Consider the following 14,981-nt stretch of genomic DNA (forward strand, 5'->3'; position numbering starts at 1 on the left):
CCCAGCACCATCACCCCTCACCCATAGCAGTCCTTGTACCCCTTATATTTTAAATAGGAACAGTTCGCACATTTGACGCACAGCCCCAAAAGGGGCATCTTCTTGCTGGGAAGCGGCATGGCCACACAATAGTAACCCCAATTCCAATTACGCCAAACAGTACTGCAACTTTATTCACATTTTATCTTGCGATAGTGTCCATAATTCATATTACATACCACAGTAGTATCACTTTACCTTATAAACATTACTCCTCACAGTAGAGCCCCTTATTCACATTACATCACTGAATTGCTCCTTATTCACATTACACCACACCTTATTGCTCTTTATTCACATTAGACGACACAGTAGTGCCCTTTCTATATGCAACGCCACATAGTAGAGCACCTTATACACATAATGCCACACATTAGTAATGCATTTATACACAATTCCACACAGTAATGCCCCTTACACATATGAGACACATTAATGTCCTTATAACATAATGCAACTTACACATTATGACAACCTTTATTAATGCCCTTTTACACATAATGTCCCTTACACATATGCCACACATTATTAATGCCCTTATACACATAATGACACACAGTGCCCCCTACACTTTTGCTGCACATTATTAGTGCCCCTATACACATAATGACACACATACAGTAGTACCCTGTTACACATATGCCGCACATTATTAATGCCCTTATACAGATAATGACACACATAGTGGCCCTTTACACATATGTTGCACATTATGAATGCATTTTTACATGACACACATAATGCTCCTTACACATATTCTGAACACTACTGCACAACCAACCCACTCACATACACAGAGCACTCACACTTCCACTAACACTGTGACCTCTGCCTCTGCTTGGATACAGATGTGTCCTTACAAATCTTGCATCAATGCTAACGTCGGGCACCTTTTTTTAATGAAAATGCATCTTATTTGTATTGCTATGTGGCTAGGATGCACAAGCAGCTACTGCTGATTAAACTGATATGCAGCATGCCAATATACTGTGTGAGACTGTGGCTGTATCTGCATATGAAATGCTACATACAGAATATAGGCATGCCGCATATCATTTTAATCAGCAGAAGCTGATGATGCCCCTAGGCATATCAAATGCCCTAGGCAATTGCCTAGTTTGTTATGCCTATGGCCGGCTCTGCCAGCAAGACATGAAAGACAGAGGCCACCGGAGGGAAAGTACATTGGACCCGGGACAGTGATGGACAAAATTCGTGTTTCTTGCATGAGAAGGTACAGTATACTGTAGGTGAGTTTTACTGTAACTCAAAGCCATACATCTCCTCCAAGAATACTTTCAAGTTGTCACTTAATATAACAAAGTATTTAACATATTGTCATGAACTTGACTAGATTCTCATATGTTGTAGTAACCAGCCCTGTCCCTTACCTTAGTCTCCTGTCCTGTGGCCCAGGAATTCCTGCAGTATCATAGGGTTCACTCAGCCTTGCTCCTGAATTCCTTATTTCATGCTCTGACTCCAGTATCTGCTGTGCATACTAGTTTCCAACCAGCAGCATCTTCCCAGTCTGACTGCACAGATTCCACATTGCAGCAGTGTTCTCAGACCAGTTGTCAACTATTTGTGTTTATTCAAAGCTCCTGTGTGCAGTCTATAATTTTCTCTGACATTGCTGCATTCCATGATTTCCAGCTGATCTCCACTTCACCAATCTAAGCCTCAGTCTGCCAGCCAGTTTCCCTGCAGCCATTCACAGTCCAGCAGGGGGTTTAAAGGAAGTCTAGCTGCAAGCATTCAAAACCTGTGCAACTAGTCACATAGTTAGTGTGACAAGTGAACCTGCTTCGCTCCTTCCGTGTGGCACTATCAAGCCCTACATATCCTAAACTGGTAACCAGTCCGGTACTGCATATCCTCAGCTGGTAACCAATACGGTACTGCATATCCTCAGCTGGTAACCAATACGGTCCTGCATATCCTCAGCCGGTAACCAGTACGGTCCTGCATTTCCTCAGCCGGTAACCAGTGTGGTCCTGCATATCATCAGCTGGTAACCAGTCCGGTCTTGCAGCATCTCTTCACCCGGTAGCTAGTCCGGTCCAGCTGTATTCCTCAACCGGTAGCCAGTCCGGTCCATCAGCACCTCTTCAGCTGGTAGCCAGTCTGGTCCAGCTGTATTCCTTAGCTGGTAGCCAGTACAGTCCAGCAGCATCTTTTCAGCCAGTAACTAGTCCAGTTCAGCTGTATTCCTCAGCTGGTAGTAAGTCCGGTCCAGCTTATCCTCGGCTAGTAGCCAGTCCAGTCCCGCTGAATTCCGCTTCCGTAGCCGGTAACCAATACGGTCCAGCAACATATCTTCAGCTGGTAGCCAGTCCGGTCCAGCTGTATTCCTCAGCCAACAGTCAGTCCAGTCCAGCATTTCTACAATCAGTAACCAGTCTAACTCTTGTTTCCTTCAGCCAGAAGTCGGTTCATTACAGGGCCACTGTGTGATCCTTAACCGTAATTCATACCAAAGGCAGTTCTCACTTCTACCCAAATTCCATGCACAATAGCTAAATTCAGCCTCCTCAATTCTAGCCCAGCCTCAGCTGTTGGTCACTGCTCATCACCTGTTACAGGTAACATTGTGCACAAAACCGTGACACATATTTAACAGGAGTTTCTAATATGTCAATTGCATATGTGTTTTGTGTACATATATATATATATATATTTCTCTTATGTCCTAGAGGATACTGGGGTCCATTTAGTACCATGGGGTATAGACGGGTCCACTAAAAGCCTTGGGCACTTTAAGAATTTGATAGTGTGGGCTGGCTCCTCCCTCTATGCCCCTCCCACCAGACTCAGTTTAGAAAATGTGCCGGGAAAAGCCCCTCACGCTGAAGGAAGCTCCTGAAAAGTTTTCTGCATTTATTTTCTATGTTGTATTCAGGCAGGGCTGGTTGGGACTTAGGGGGGGGGGGTACGGCCCAACCTCTTGAAGGATTAATAGTCCCGTTCCCTGCTGACAGGACACTGAGCTCCTGAGGGAACTATTCACAAGCCCCATCACGGCGGGTACATTCCAGCAGCACGCCGCCACCCCTAACAGAGCCAGAAGAATGAAGAGTGGTGAGTACTGAGCCGGCGTCCCGGCCATTATGGTGGCATGAGGGTACGAAGACGTACGGCTTCTAAATGGGGCGGAATGCATCTCCAGACATAGTACACAACTGCGTCTCAGTACACTGTACACAGTACCCAGACTGGCAACACAGCCTTAAAACGGTTTCTCTCCATTTTAAGCACTAGATTCCTCAGCCAGTATAAAAAAAGTGGGAAGACCACGCACCATTGAAGGGGCGGGGCTTCACTATGAGAGGATCCAGAAGCTCACAAGCGCCATTTTCCATCTGCAGTGGACACAGACACTGACAGGACAGGGATGCACAGCTCCTCCGGTGTGACTCCAAATGACCTCAGCGGTACCAGGGGGTCGTAGCAGGGGGGAGCGACTATTAGTGTACCAAGTCCCCTATCAGGGTACTTGGTCTGCGACCCACCTAAGCTTGGCATTAGCAGTGATGGCTGGCTCCAACAACTCTGTGTCTCCATAAAGGGCTCTTTGTGGGTTAATTGTGCTTAACCTTTTCCTGTGTGTGTGTGTGCTGTAACATTTACATTATGTCAGGCAAAGAGTGTGTTTCTTGTACAGCAGAGTTTTCCTCTTCATAAGGGGGCTCACTGCTGGGTACTCAGTGTTCACAAGCTAGCGGGGCTGAACCGGAGTGGGTTAATTCTCTCAAAGGAATGATTTCCACTCTTTCTACAAAACTGTCCCGCAATGAGAAAGAGACACAATACTTAAAACAAACTGTGGATGAGTTTATAAACAGAGACTCAGTCCCCAAAAAAGTGTCTCAGTCCTCTCCCTTTTGTCCGCAAAAGCGATTTCTGGCCCATATCCTGCAATCTGACTCTGAAGCTGATGGGTCAGACTTGGAGGAGGATGAGGTAGACTTGGAGGGGGAAATGCGGCTCTTTCACAGGGAAGAGGCTCTTACAGAAGCTATCAGAGATGTTCTGCATATTCCTGATAAGGTGTCAGAGGAGTGTGAGGAATTTTATTTTAATGTAAAAAAAGAAGTCCTCAGTCACTTTTTTTTGTTTGAAGAACCGTGGATTAATCCTGAAAAAAAATATTCAGATCCCTAAAAGGTTGCTCTCATCTTTTCCCTTTCCTCTGGAGGATAGGAAATAATGGGAAAATCCACCGATAGTTGACGCATCAGTCTCTAGGCTGTCATGAAAAATTGTATTGCCTGTACCTGGTGCAGTCTCCCTAATAGGGGTGTAGTACTGCTGACCGGCGGTCTCCTGACCGCCGGTCAGCTTACCGACGCCGGGATCCCGGCAGCATACCGACGCCGGGATCCCGGCGGGGAGGGGCATGTGCAGCAAGCCCCTTGCGGGCTCGCGGCGCTCGCCACGCTGCGGTCGCCACGGGTTCTGTTCCAACTCTATGGGTGTTGTGGACACCCACGAGTGGAAATAGTCCCTGTTGGTCGGCATGCCGACCGTCGGGATAGTGACCCATCAGGCTGGTGGAGGAGGTCATGTGACTGTCGGTCAGCTGACCGGCGGTCACATGAATACCACCCCCCTAATAGACACGGCTGATCGTAAAATTGAGACTACACTCAAATCATTGTACATGGCTGCTGGGGTGGCCCAAAGACCCACTACTGCATGTGCGTGGATCACTAAAGCCATTGCGAAATGGTCAGGTAACCTAATTGAGGGGTTAAATTCCTTATCTAGGGGGGATGTTGTCTTACTCCTGCAGCATATACAGGACTCTGCGAACTTTATGGTGGAAGCCATGAAGGAAATAGGCATGCTTAACGCACGCACCACCACTATGGCAGTGTCGGCACGCAGGGGCTTGTGGCTACGCCAGTGGACTGATTATGCGGACTCCAGGAAAGGCGTGGAAGGCTTACCATTCACGGGAGAGGCCTTGTTTGGAGAAGAACTAGACAAATGGATCTCCACAGCTACTGCTGGTAAGTCTATGTATCTTCCTTCTGCAGCCCCCCCAACCAAGAAGACTTATTCAGCTTCTAAGTTATAGTCCTTTCAGACAGCCAAAGTTCAAGGGCAAATCCAGAAGTGATTCTACGTCCTCCAGCGGTGCAAGAGGTAAACCACGCAAACCAGCAACTGCAGGTGTTCAGGAACAGAGCTCATGCTCTGCTTCCCCAAAGATTTCAGCATGATGGTGGACCGCAATGCCTGGAAGGCTGTCAGGTGGGAGCCCGACTATGATTCTTCAGTCAGATCTTGTCAAATTCGTGCCAGGATCCCTGGGTCATAGAGCTTATTTCCTAGGGCTACAGATTTCCAAGAGCTCCCACCTCACAGATTCTTCAAATCAGGCTTGCCAGTTTCACAAGACGCAAGTATAATTTTACAGCATGTCATCCAAAAACTGGTACAGACTCAGGTCATTGTTCCAGTTCCACCTCATCTACTAAACAAGGGATACTATTCCAACTTGTTTGTAGTACCGAAGCCAGATGGTTCAATAAGACCGATTCTGAACCTCAAGTCTTTGAACCCGTACTTAAGAGTGTTCAAATTCAAGATGGTGTCTCTGAGAGCGCTCCTCTCAGGTCTCAAGGAGGGGGAATTCCTAGTGTCTCTGGATATCAAGGATGCGTACCTTCATATTCCGATCTGGCCGCCTCATCAGGCTTATCTACGGTCTGCACTGCAGGACTGTCACTACCAGTTCCAGACCCTGCCATTTGGTCTCTCCACAGCACCGAAGGTATTCACCAAGGTGATGGCAGAGATGATGTTTCTACTACGCAAACAGGGAGTGAACATAATTCCGTACCTGGACGATCTCCGCATAAAAGCGCCATCCAGGGAGAGGTTGCTTGACAGCATTGATCTCTCAACCAAACTCTTCCAGGATCATGGGTGGATTCTGAACTTTCCGAAATCTCACCTAGAGCCAACGCAGAGGATCCCATTCTTGGGAATGATACTGTACATGGAGTCACAAAAGGCATTGGTAATCCAGTCGATGGTTCGGGATGTCCTGAAACCAACCTGGGTGTCGGTGCATCTGTGCATTCACCTTCTGGGGAAAATGGTGGCCTCTTACGAGGTGCTTCAATACGGAAGGTTTCACGCAAGACCCTTCCAGCTCGATCTGTTGGACAAATGGTCTGGATCGCATCTTCACATGCACTAGGGGATCCGTCTGTCGCCAAAGGCCAGGATCTCCCGTCTGTGGTGGCTACAGTCTTTTCACCTCATCGCAGGACGGAGATTCAGAATTCAGAACTGGATTCTGTTAACCACAGACGCAACCCTCAGAGGTTGGGGAGCAGTTATTCAGGGAAGATGGTCAAGTCAGAAAGTCATCCTTCCAATCAACATTCTGGAACTCACGGCCTTATACAACGCCCTTCTGCAGGCCTCACATTTTCAAGATCGGGCAATTCAGGTCCAGTCTGACAATGTGACGGCAGTAACGTACATAAACCGACAGGGCGGAACGAAAAGCAGAGCAGCAATGTCAGAGGTGTCAAGAATTCTCCTCTAGGCAGAAAGAAACGCTGTTGCATTGTCAACGGTCTTCATTCCGGGAGTGGACAAATGGGAAGCAGACTTCCTCAGCAGACACAACCTGCACCTGGGGGAGTGGGGCCTTCACCCGGAAGTGTTCAGGTGCTTGACAAGTCATTGGAGATAACCGCAGATCGACATGATGGCCTCTCGTCTCAACAAGAAGCTCAGGCGGTACTGTTCCAGGTCGAGAGACCCACAAGCGTTGGCGATAAATGCCCTGACAACTTCATGGGTCTATCAGATGGTGTACGTGTTTCCTCCGCTACCTCTGATCCCAAGAATTCTAAGCGAATAAAAAAGGGAAAAGGTTCAAGCAATACTCATTGCTCCGGATTGGCCAAGAAGGGCCTGGTACGCGGACCTTCTGGAGATGCTCCTCGAAGATCCAAGGCCTCTACCTCTTCGCGAGGATCTTCTGCAACAGGGCCCATTTGTCTATCAAGACTTACCGTGGCTACTTTTGACGGCATGGAAGTTGAACGGCTGATTCTAGCCAGGAGTGGGATCCCTAAAAAGGTTATCCCGACTATGATCAAAGCAAGGAAGGTGGTAACGTCTAAGCATTACCATCGTATTTGGAAGAAATACGTCTCTTGGTGTGAGAGCAAAATTTTTTCTGCAGTCGAATTTCATCTGGGACGTTTCCTGCTTTTTCTGCAGGCAGGCGTGGATGTGGGCCATAAAAGTCCAGATTTCAGCCTTGTCCATTTTCTTTCAGAAACAATTGGCTACTCTCCCTGAGGTCCAGATGTTCTTGAAAGGTGTTCTGCACATCCAACCTCCCTTTGTGCCTCCCACGGCACCTTGAGATCTCAATGTGGTGCTGCAGCTCCTCCAATCGGACTGGTATGAAACGTTAAAGGAGGTGGATGTAAAATATCTTACGTGGAAGACCATCACACTGTTGGCCTTGGCTTCAGCAAGACGTGTCGGAGCTGGGGGCTTTGTCTCACAAAAGTCCCTATTTAATTTTCCATGAAGACAGAGCTGAACTTCGAACTCATCAGCAATTTCTTCCTAAAGTGGTGTCCGCATTTTATACCAACCAATCTATTGTGGTTCAGGTTGTCACCGACACCTCTGCTACTTCAAAGTTTTTGGATGTTGTGAGGGCTTTGAAGGTGTATGTGAAAAGAACACAGAAAAAAAGACTCGCTGTTTGTTCTTTATGATCCCAATAAGATTGGGTGTCCTGCTTCAAAGCAGACAATTGCACTCTGCATCAGACTTACTATCCAGCATGCTTATTCCACGGCAGGTTTGCCATGTCCAAAATCTGTACAGGCCCACTCTACCAAGTCGGTGGGTTCTTCCTGGGCGGCTGCCCGGGGTGTCTCGGCTTTACAGCTCTGCCGAGCAGCTACTTGGTCAGGTTCGAACACGTTTGCCAAGTTCGATACTTTGACCTCTGAGGACCTTCAGTTTGGTAAATCAGTTCTGCAGGAACCTCAGCACTCTCCCACCCGGTTTGGGAGCTGTGGTACATCCCCATGGTACTAAATGGACCCCAGTATCCTCTAGGACGTAAGAGAAAATAGGATTTTAATTACCTACCGATAATAAGAATTTACTTACCGATAATACTATTTCTCGTAGTCCGTAGTGGATGCTGGGAACTCCGTAAGGACCATGGGGAATAGCGGCTCCGCAGGAGACTGGGCACAAAAGTAAAGCTTTAGGACTACCTGGTGTGCACTGGCTCCTCCCCCTATGACCCTCCTCCAAGCCTCAGTTAGGATACTGTGCCCGGACGAGCGTACACAATAAGGAAGGATTTTGAATCCCGGGTAAGACTCATACCAGCCACACCAATCACACCGTATAACCTGTGATCTGAACCCAGTTAACAGCATGATAACAGAGGAGCCTCCTGAAAGATGGCTCACAACAATAATAACCCGATTTTTGTAACAATAACTATGTACAAGTATTGCAGACAATCCGCACTTGGGATGGGCGCCCAGCATCCACTACGGACTACGAGAAATAGAATTATCGGTAAGTAAATTCTTATTTTCTCTGACGTCCTAGTGGATGCTGGGAACTCCGTAAGGACCATGGGGATTATACCAAAGCTCCCAAACGGGCGGGAGAGTGCGGATGACTCTGCAGCACCGAATGAGAGAACTCCAGGTCCTCCTCAGCCAGGGTATCAAATTTGTAGAATGTAGCAAACGTGTTTGCCCCTGACCAAGTAGCTGCTCAGCAAAGTTGTAACGCCGAGACCCCTCGGGCAGCCGCCCAAGATGAGCCCACCTTCCTTGTGGAATGGGCTTTCACAGATTTTGGCTGTGGCAGGCCTGCCACAGAATGTGCAAGCTGAATTGTACTACAAATCCAGCGAGCAATAGTCTGCTTAGAAGCAGGAGCACCCAGCTTGTTGGGTGCATACAGGATAAACAGCGAGTCAGATTTCCTGACTCCAGCCGTCCTGGAAACATATATTTTCAGGGCCCTGACTACGTCCAGCAACTTGGAGTCCTCCAAGTCCCTAGTAGCCGCAGGTACCACAATAGGCTGGTTCAGGTGAAACGCTGAAACCACCTTAGGGAGAAATTGAGGACGAGTCCTCAATTCTGCCCTGTCCGAATGAAAAGTTAGGTAAGGGCTTTTATAGGATAAAGCCGCCAATTCTGAGACACGCCTGGCTGAAGCCAGGGCCAACAGCATTACCACTTTCCATGTGAGATATTTTAAGTCCACAGTGGTGAGTGGTTCAAACCAATGTGATTTTAGGAACCCCAAAACTACATTGAGATCCCAAGGTGCCACTGGAGGCACAAAAGGAGGTTGTATATGCAGTACCCCCTTGACAAACGTCTGAACTTCAGGAACTGAAGCCAGTTCTTTCTGGAAGAAAATTGACAGGGCCGAAATTTGAACCTTAATGGACCCTAATTTTAGGCCCATAGACAGACCTGTTTGCAGGAAATGCAGGAAACGACCCAGTTGAAATTCCTCTGTAGGGGCCTTCCTGGCCTCGCACCACGCAACATATTTACGCCAAATACGGTGATAATGTTGTGCGGTTACATCCTTCCTGGCTTTGATCAGGGTAGGGATGACTTCATCCGGAATGCCTTTTTCCTTCAGGATCCGGTGTTCAACCGCCATGCCGTCAAACGCAGCCGCGGTAAGTCTTGGAACAGACAGGGTCCCTGCTGGAGCAGATCCCTTCTTAGAGGTAGAGGCCACGGTTCCTCTGTGAGCATCTCTTGAAGTTCCGGGTACCAAGTCCTTCTTGGCCAATCCGGAGCCACGAGTATAGTCCTTACTCCTCTCCTTCTTATGATTCTCAGTACCTTGGGTATGAGAGGCAGAGGAGGGAACACATACACTGACTGGTACACCCACGGTGTTACCAGAGCGTCCACAGCTATTGCCTGAGGGTCCCTTGACCTGGCGCAATACCTGTCTAGTTTTTTGTTGAGGCGGGACGCCATCATATCCACCTTTGGTTTTTCCCAACGGTTTACAATCATGTGGAAGACTTCTGGATGAAGTCCCCACTCTCCCGGGTGGAGGTCGTGTCTGCTGAGGAAGTCTGCTTCCCAGTTGTCCACTCCCGGAATGAACACTGCTGACAGTGCTATCACATGATTTTCCGCCCAGCGAAGAATCCTTGCAGCTTCTGCCATTGCCCTCCTGCTTCTCGTGCCGCCCTGTCTGTTTACGTGGGCGACTGCCGTGATGTTGTCCGACTGGATCAACACCGGCTGACCCTGAAGCAGAGGTCTTGCTTGGCTTAGAGCATTGTAAATGGCCCTTAGTTCCAGGATATTTATGTGAAGTGACGTTTCCAGGCTTGACCACAAGCCCTGGAAATTTCTTCACTGTGTGACTGCTCCCCAGCCTCTCAGGCTGGCATCCGTGGTCACCAGGATCCAGTCCTGAATGCCGAATCTGCGGCCCTCTAGAAGATGAGCACTCTGCAACCACCACAGGAGAGACACTCTTGTCCTTGGGGACAGGGTTATCCGCTGATGCATGTGAAGATGTGATCCGGACCATTTGTCCAGCAGATCCCACTGAAATGTTCTTGCGTGGAATCTGCCGAATGGAATCGCTTCGTAGGAAGCCACCATTTTTCCCAGGACCCTTGTGCATTGATGCACTGAGACCCTGTCTGGTTTCAGGAGGTTTCTGACTAACTCGGATAACTCCCTGGCTTTTTCTTCCGGAAGAAACACCTTTTTCTGGACTGTGTCCAGAATCATCCCTAGGAACAGCAGACGTGTCGTCGGAATCAGCTGTGATTTTGGGATATTTAGAATCCACCCGTGCTGTCGTAACACTACTTGAGATAGTGCTACTCCGACTACTAACCGTTCCTTGGATCTTGCCCTTATCAGGAGATCGTCCAAGTAAGGGATAATTAAGACGCCTTCTCTTCGAAGAAGTATCATCATTTCGGCCATTACCTTGGTAAAGACCCGGGGTGCCGTGGACAATCCAAACGGCAGCGTCTGAAACTGATAGTGACAGTTCTGTACCACAAACCTGAGGTACCCTTGGTGAGAAGGGTAAATTGGGACATGGAGGTAAGCATCCTTGATGTCCAGAGACACCATATAGTCCCCTTCTTCCAGGTTCGCGATCACTGCTCTGAGTGACTCCATCTTGAACTTGAACCTTTGTATGTAAGTGTTCAAAGATTTCAGATTTAAAATAGGTCTCACCGAGCCGTCCGGCTTCGGTACCACAAACAGCGTTGAATAATACCCCTTGCCCTGTTGCAGGAGGGGTACCTTGATTATCACCTGCTGAGAATACAGCTTGTGAATGGCCTCCAATACCGCCTCCCTGTCGGAGGGAGACGTCGGTAAAGCAGACTTTAGGAACCGGCGAGGGGGAGGTGTCTCGAATTCCAATTTGTACCCCTGAGATACCACCTGAAGGACCCAGGGGTCTACCTGCGAGTGAGCCCACTGCGCGCTGAAATTCTTGAGACGTGCCCCCACCGTGCCTAAGTCCGCTTGTAAAGCCCCAGCGTCATGCTGAGGACTTGGCAGAAGCGGGAGAGAGCTTCTGTTCTTGGGGATTTGCGGTCTGTTGCAGCCTTTTTCCCCTTCCTCTGCCCCGGGGCAGAAATGAGGAGCCTTTCGCTCGCTTGCCCTTATGGGGACGAAAGGACTGCGCCTGATAATACGGCGTCTTCTTATGTTGAGAGGCGACCTGGGGTAAAAATGTGGATTTCCCAGCTGTTGCCGTGGCCACCAGATCTGACAGACCTACCCCAAATAACTCCTCCCCTTTATAGGGCAATACTTCCATATGCCGTTTGGAATCCGCATCACCTGACCACTGTCGCGTCCATAACCCTCTTCTGGCAGAAATGGACAGCGCACTTACTCTTGATGCCAGTCGGCAAATATCCCGCTGTGCATCACGCATATATATAAATGCATCTTTTAAATGCTCTATAGTCAGTAATATACTGTCCCTGTCTAGGGTATCAATATTTTCAGTCAGGGAATCCGACCAAGCCAAACCAGCACTGCACATCCAGGCTGAGGCGATTGCCGGTCGCAGTATAACACCAGTATGTGTGTAAATACATTTTAGGATACCTTCCTGCTTTCTATCAGCAGGATCCTTAAGGGCGGCCGTCTCAGGAGAGGGTAGAGCCACCTGTTTTGATAAGCGTGTGAGTGCTTTATCCACCATAGGGGGTGTTTCCCAACGCGCCCTAATCTCTGGCGGGAAAGGATATAATGCCAATAATTTTTTAGGAATTATCAGTTTTTTACCACGCTTCATCACACACCTCATTTAATTCCTCAGATTCAGGAAAAACTACAGGTAGTTTTTTCTCACCGAACATAATACCCTTTTTAGTGGTATTAGTATTATCAGAAATATGTAAAACATTTTTCATTGCCTCAATCATGTAACGTGTGGCCCTACTGGAAGTCACGTTTGTCTCTTCCCCGTCGACACTGGAGTCAGTATCCGTGTCGACGTCTGTATCTACCATCTGAGGTAACGGGCGTTTTAGAGCCCCTGATGGCTTTTGAGACGCCTGGACAGGCACAAGCTGAGTAGACGGCTGTCTTATGTCGTCAACTGTTTTTTGCAAAGAGCTGACACTGTCACGTAATTCCTTCCATAAGATCATCCACTCAGGTGTCGACTCCCTAGGGGGTGACATCTCTATTATAGGCAATTGCCCCGCCTCCACATCATTTTCCTCCTCATACATGTCGACACAACATACCGACACACAGCACACACACAGGGAATGCTCTGACAGAGGACAGGACCCCACTAGCCCTTTGGGGAGACAGAGGGAGAGTATACCAGCACACACCAGAGCGCTATATATATACAGGGATAACCTTAAATAAGTGTTTTTCCCCCTTATAGCTGCTATTTGTAATTATTACGCCAATTAGTGCCCCCCTCTCTTTTTTACCCTGTTTCTGTAGTGCAGGACTGCAGGGGAGAGTCAGGGAGACGTCCTTTCAGCGGAGCTGTGAAGGAAAATGGCGCCTGTGTGCTGAGGAGATAGGCTCCGCCCCTTTCTCGGCGGCCTTTTCTCCCGCTTTTATGTGGAATCTGGCAGGGGTTAAAATTCATCCATATAGCCCTGGGGGCTATATGTGATGTATTTTCGCCAGCCAAGGTGTTTCTATTGCTGCTCAGGGCGCCCCCCCCTAGCGCCCTGCACCCTCAGTGACCGGAGTGTGAAGTGTGCTGAGGAGCAATGGCGCACAGCTGCAGTGCTGTGCGCTACCTCGGTGAAGACAGGATGTCTTCTGCTGCCGATTTTCCGGACCTCTTCTTGCTTCTGGCTCTGTAAGGGGGCCGGCGGCGCGGCTCTGGGACCGGACTCCGAGGCTGGGCCTGTGTTCGGTCCCTCTGGAGCTAATGGTGTCCAGTAGCCTAAGAAGCCCAATCCACTCTGCACGCAGGTGAGTTCGCTTCTTCTCCCCTTAGTCCCTCGATGCAGTGAGCCTGTTGCCAGCAGGTCTCACTGAAAATAAAAAACCTAAAACTAAACTTTCACTAAGAGCTCAGGAGAGCCCCTAGTGTGCACCCTTCTCGGTCGGGCACAAAAATTTAACTGAGGCTTGGAGGAGGGTCATAGGGGGAGGAGCCAGTGCACACCAGGTAGTCCTAAAGCTTTACTTTTGTGCCCAATCTCCTGCGGAGCCGCTATTCCCCATGGTCCTTACGGAGTTCCCAGCATCCACTAGGACGTCAGAGAAAAATCCTTTTCTCGTAGTCCGTAGAGGATACTGGGCGCCCGCCCAATGCTTCGTTCTTCCTGCACTGTTACTTGGTTAAGTAATGTTGGTTCATCCGTTGCTGTTCCTTCTTCAAGTTTGGTTAGCTTGGCTTTCCTCTTGTTGTGTGTGCTGGTTCGGAATCTCACCACTATCCTTATCTATCCTTCTCTCAAAGTATGTCCATCTCCTTAGGCACAGTTTCCTAGACTGAGTCTTTTAGGAGGGGCATAGAGGGAGGAGCCAGCCCACACTATCAAATTCTTAAAGTGCCCATGGCTCCTAGTGGACCCGTCTATACTCCATGGACCCCAGTATCCTCTACGGACTACGAGAAAAGGATTTACCGGTAGGTAATTCAAATCCTATATTTACATACCTAATGCTAGCCATACAGAGTATGCAGACTGCAAGCTCACATCATGAACTACTTACTTGGGTTCTCGGCCTGCTAAGATCATCTGAAAGATTCCAACACATGCTCCCCGCTTTCCCTCCCAGTATTCAGGACTTGGATCAAGTCTTTCCAATATATCAAATGCCTTGGCAGCATAATAAAACTGACCCATCTATTGAAAAGAAGAAAGTTCATGTCATTTGATGTATGTTTACTATTGGAAGACTTACAACAAGATCATGCAGTATAACTCAAAAACATTTATGAACCTACCATAATACAAGTTCCGTATTAGACTATGGCCACACATAGCGGCAAAGCGGGTCCCTTTCAGCGGGACCCACTTGGCCGCAAGGAGACTGCACATGGGTGCCTATGCAGGCGCCCACACATGTGCGGCAGTCCCGCTGCCGCCGGATCCAAACACAGCATGCTGCGGTTGGGCCGGATGGCAGGACGACGGGATTTCAATGAGAACACATACATTGAAATGTATGTGTTCACACAGTTCGGCTGTACCGCACTGTGTGCTAATGAAATCCTGTGTGTCACTGGCCGGATCCTGTCCTGCAGGATCCCGCAGAGCAGGATTCGTGAGAGCACAAACCCCCCCCCCCCCCCGGCCAAGCGGGTCCCGTTCAGCGGGACCGGCTTGGCTACTGTGTGTGGCCGTAGCCTTAGCGTCCTGCCTTTAGGAAGAGGCTTCCATTCTGACAGGTCTC

General features: G+C 48.8%; 1 protein-coding gene across 3 annotated transcripts in view; it reads right to left on the reverse strand.

Moving 5' to 3' along the window:
* Nucleotides 1-14,981, reverse strand: part of IFT56 (intraflagellar transport 56) — a 417,739-nt gene that overhangs the window by 6,868 nt on the left and 395,890 nt on the right. For all 3 annotated transcript variants that reach the window (XM_063940415.1, XM_063940414.1, XM_063940413.1), the window contains one exon: nucleotides 14,298-14,431. In XM_063940415.1, the coding sequence (XP_063796485.1) occupies nucleotides 14,298-14,431 (134 nt within the window). The remainder of the gene's footprint in view (nucleotides 1-14,297; nucleotides 14,432-14,981) is intronic.

The sequence above is a fragment of the Pseudophryne corroboree genome, chromosome 9 (genome assembly GCF_028390025.1).
Source record: "Pseudophryne corroboree isolate aPseCor3 chromosome 9, aPseCor3.hap2, whole genome shotgun sequence".
Lineage (NCBI taxonomy): Eukaryota > Metazoa > Chordata > Amphibia > Anura > Myobatrachidae > Pseudophryne > Pseudophryne corroboree.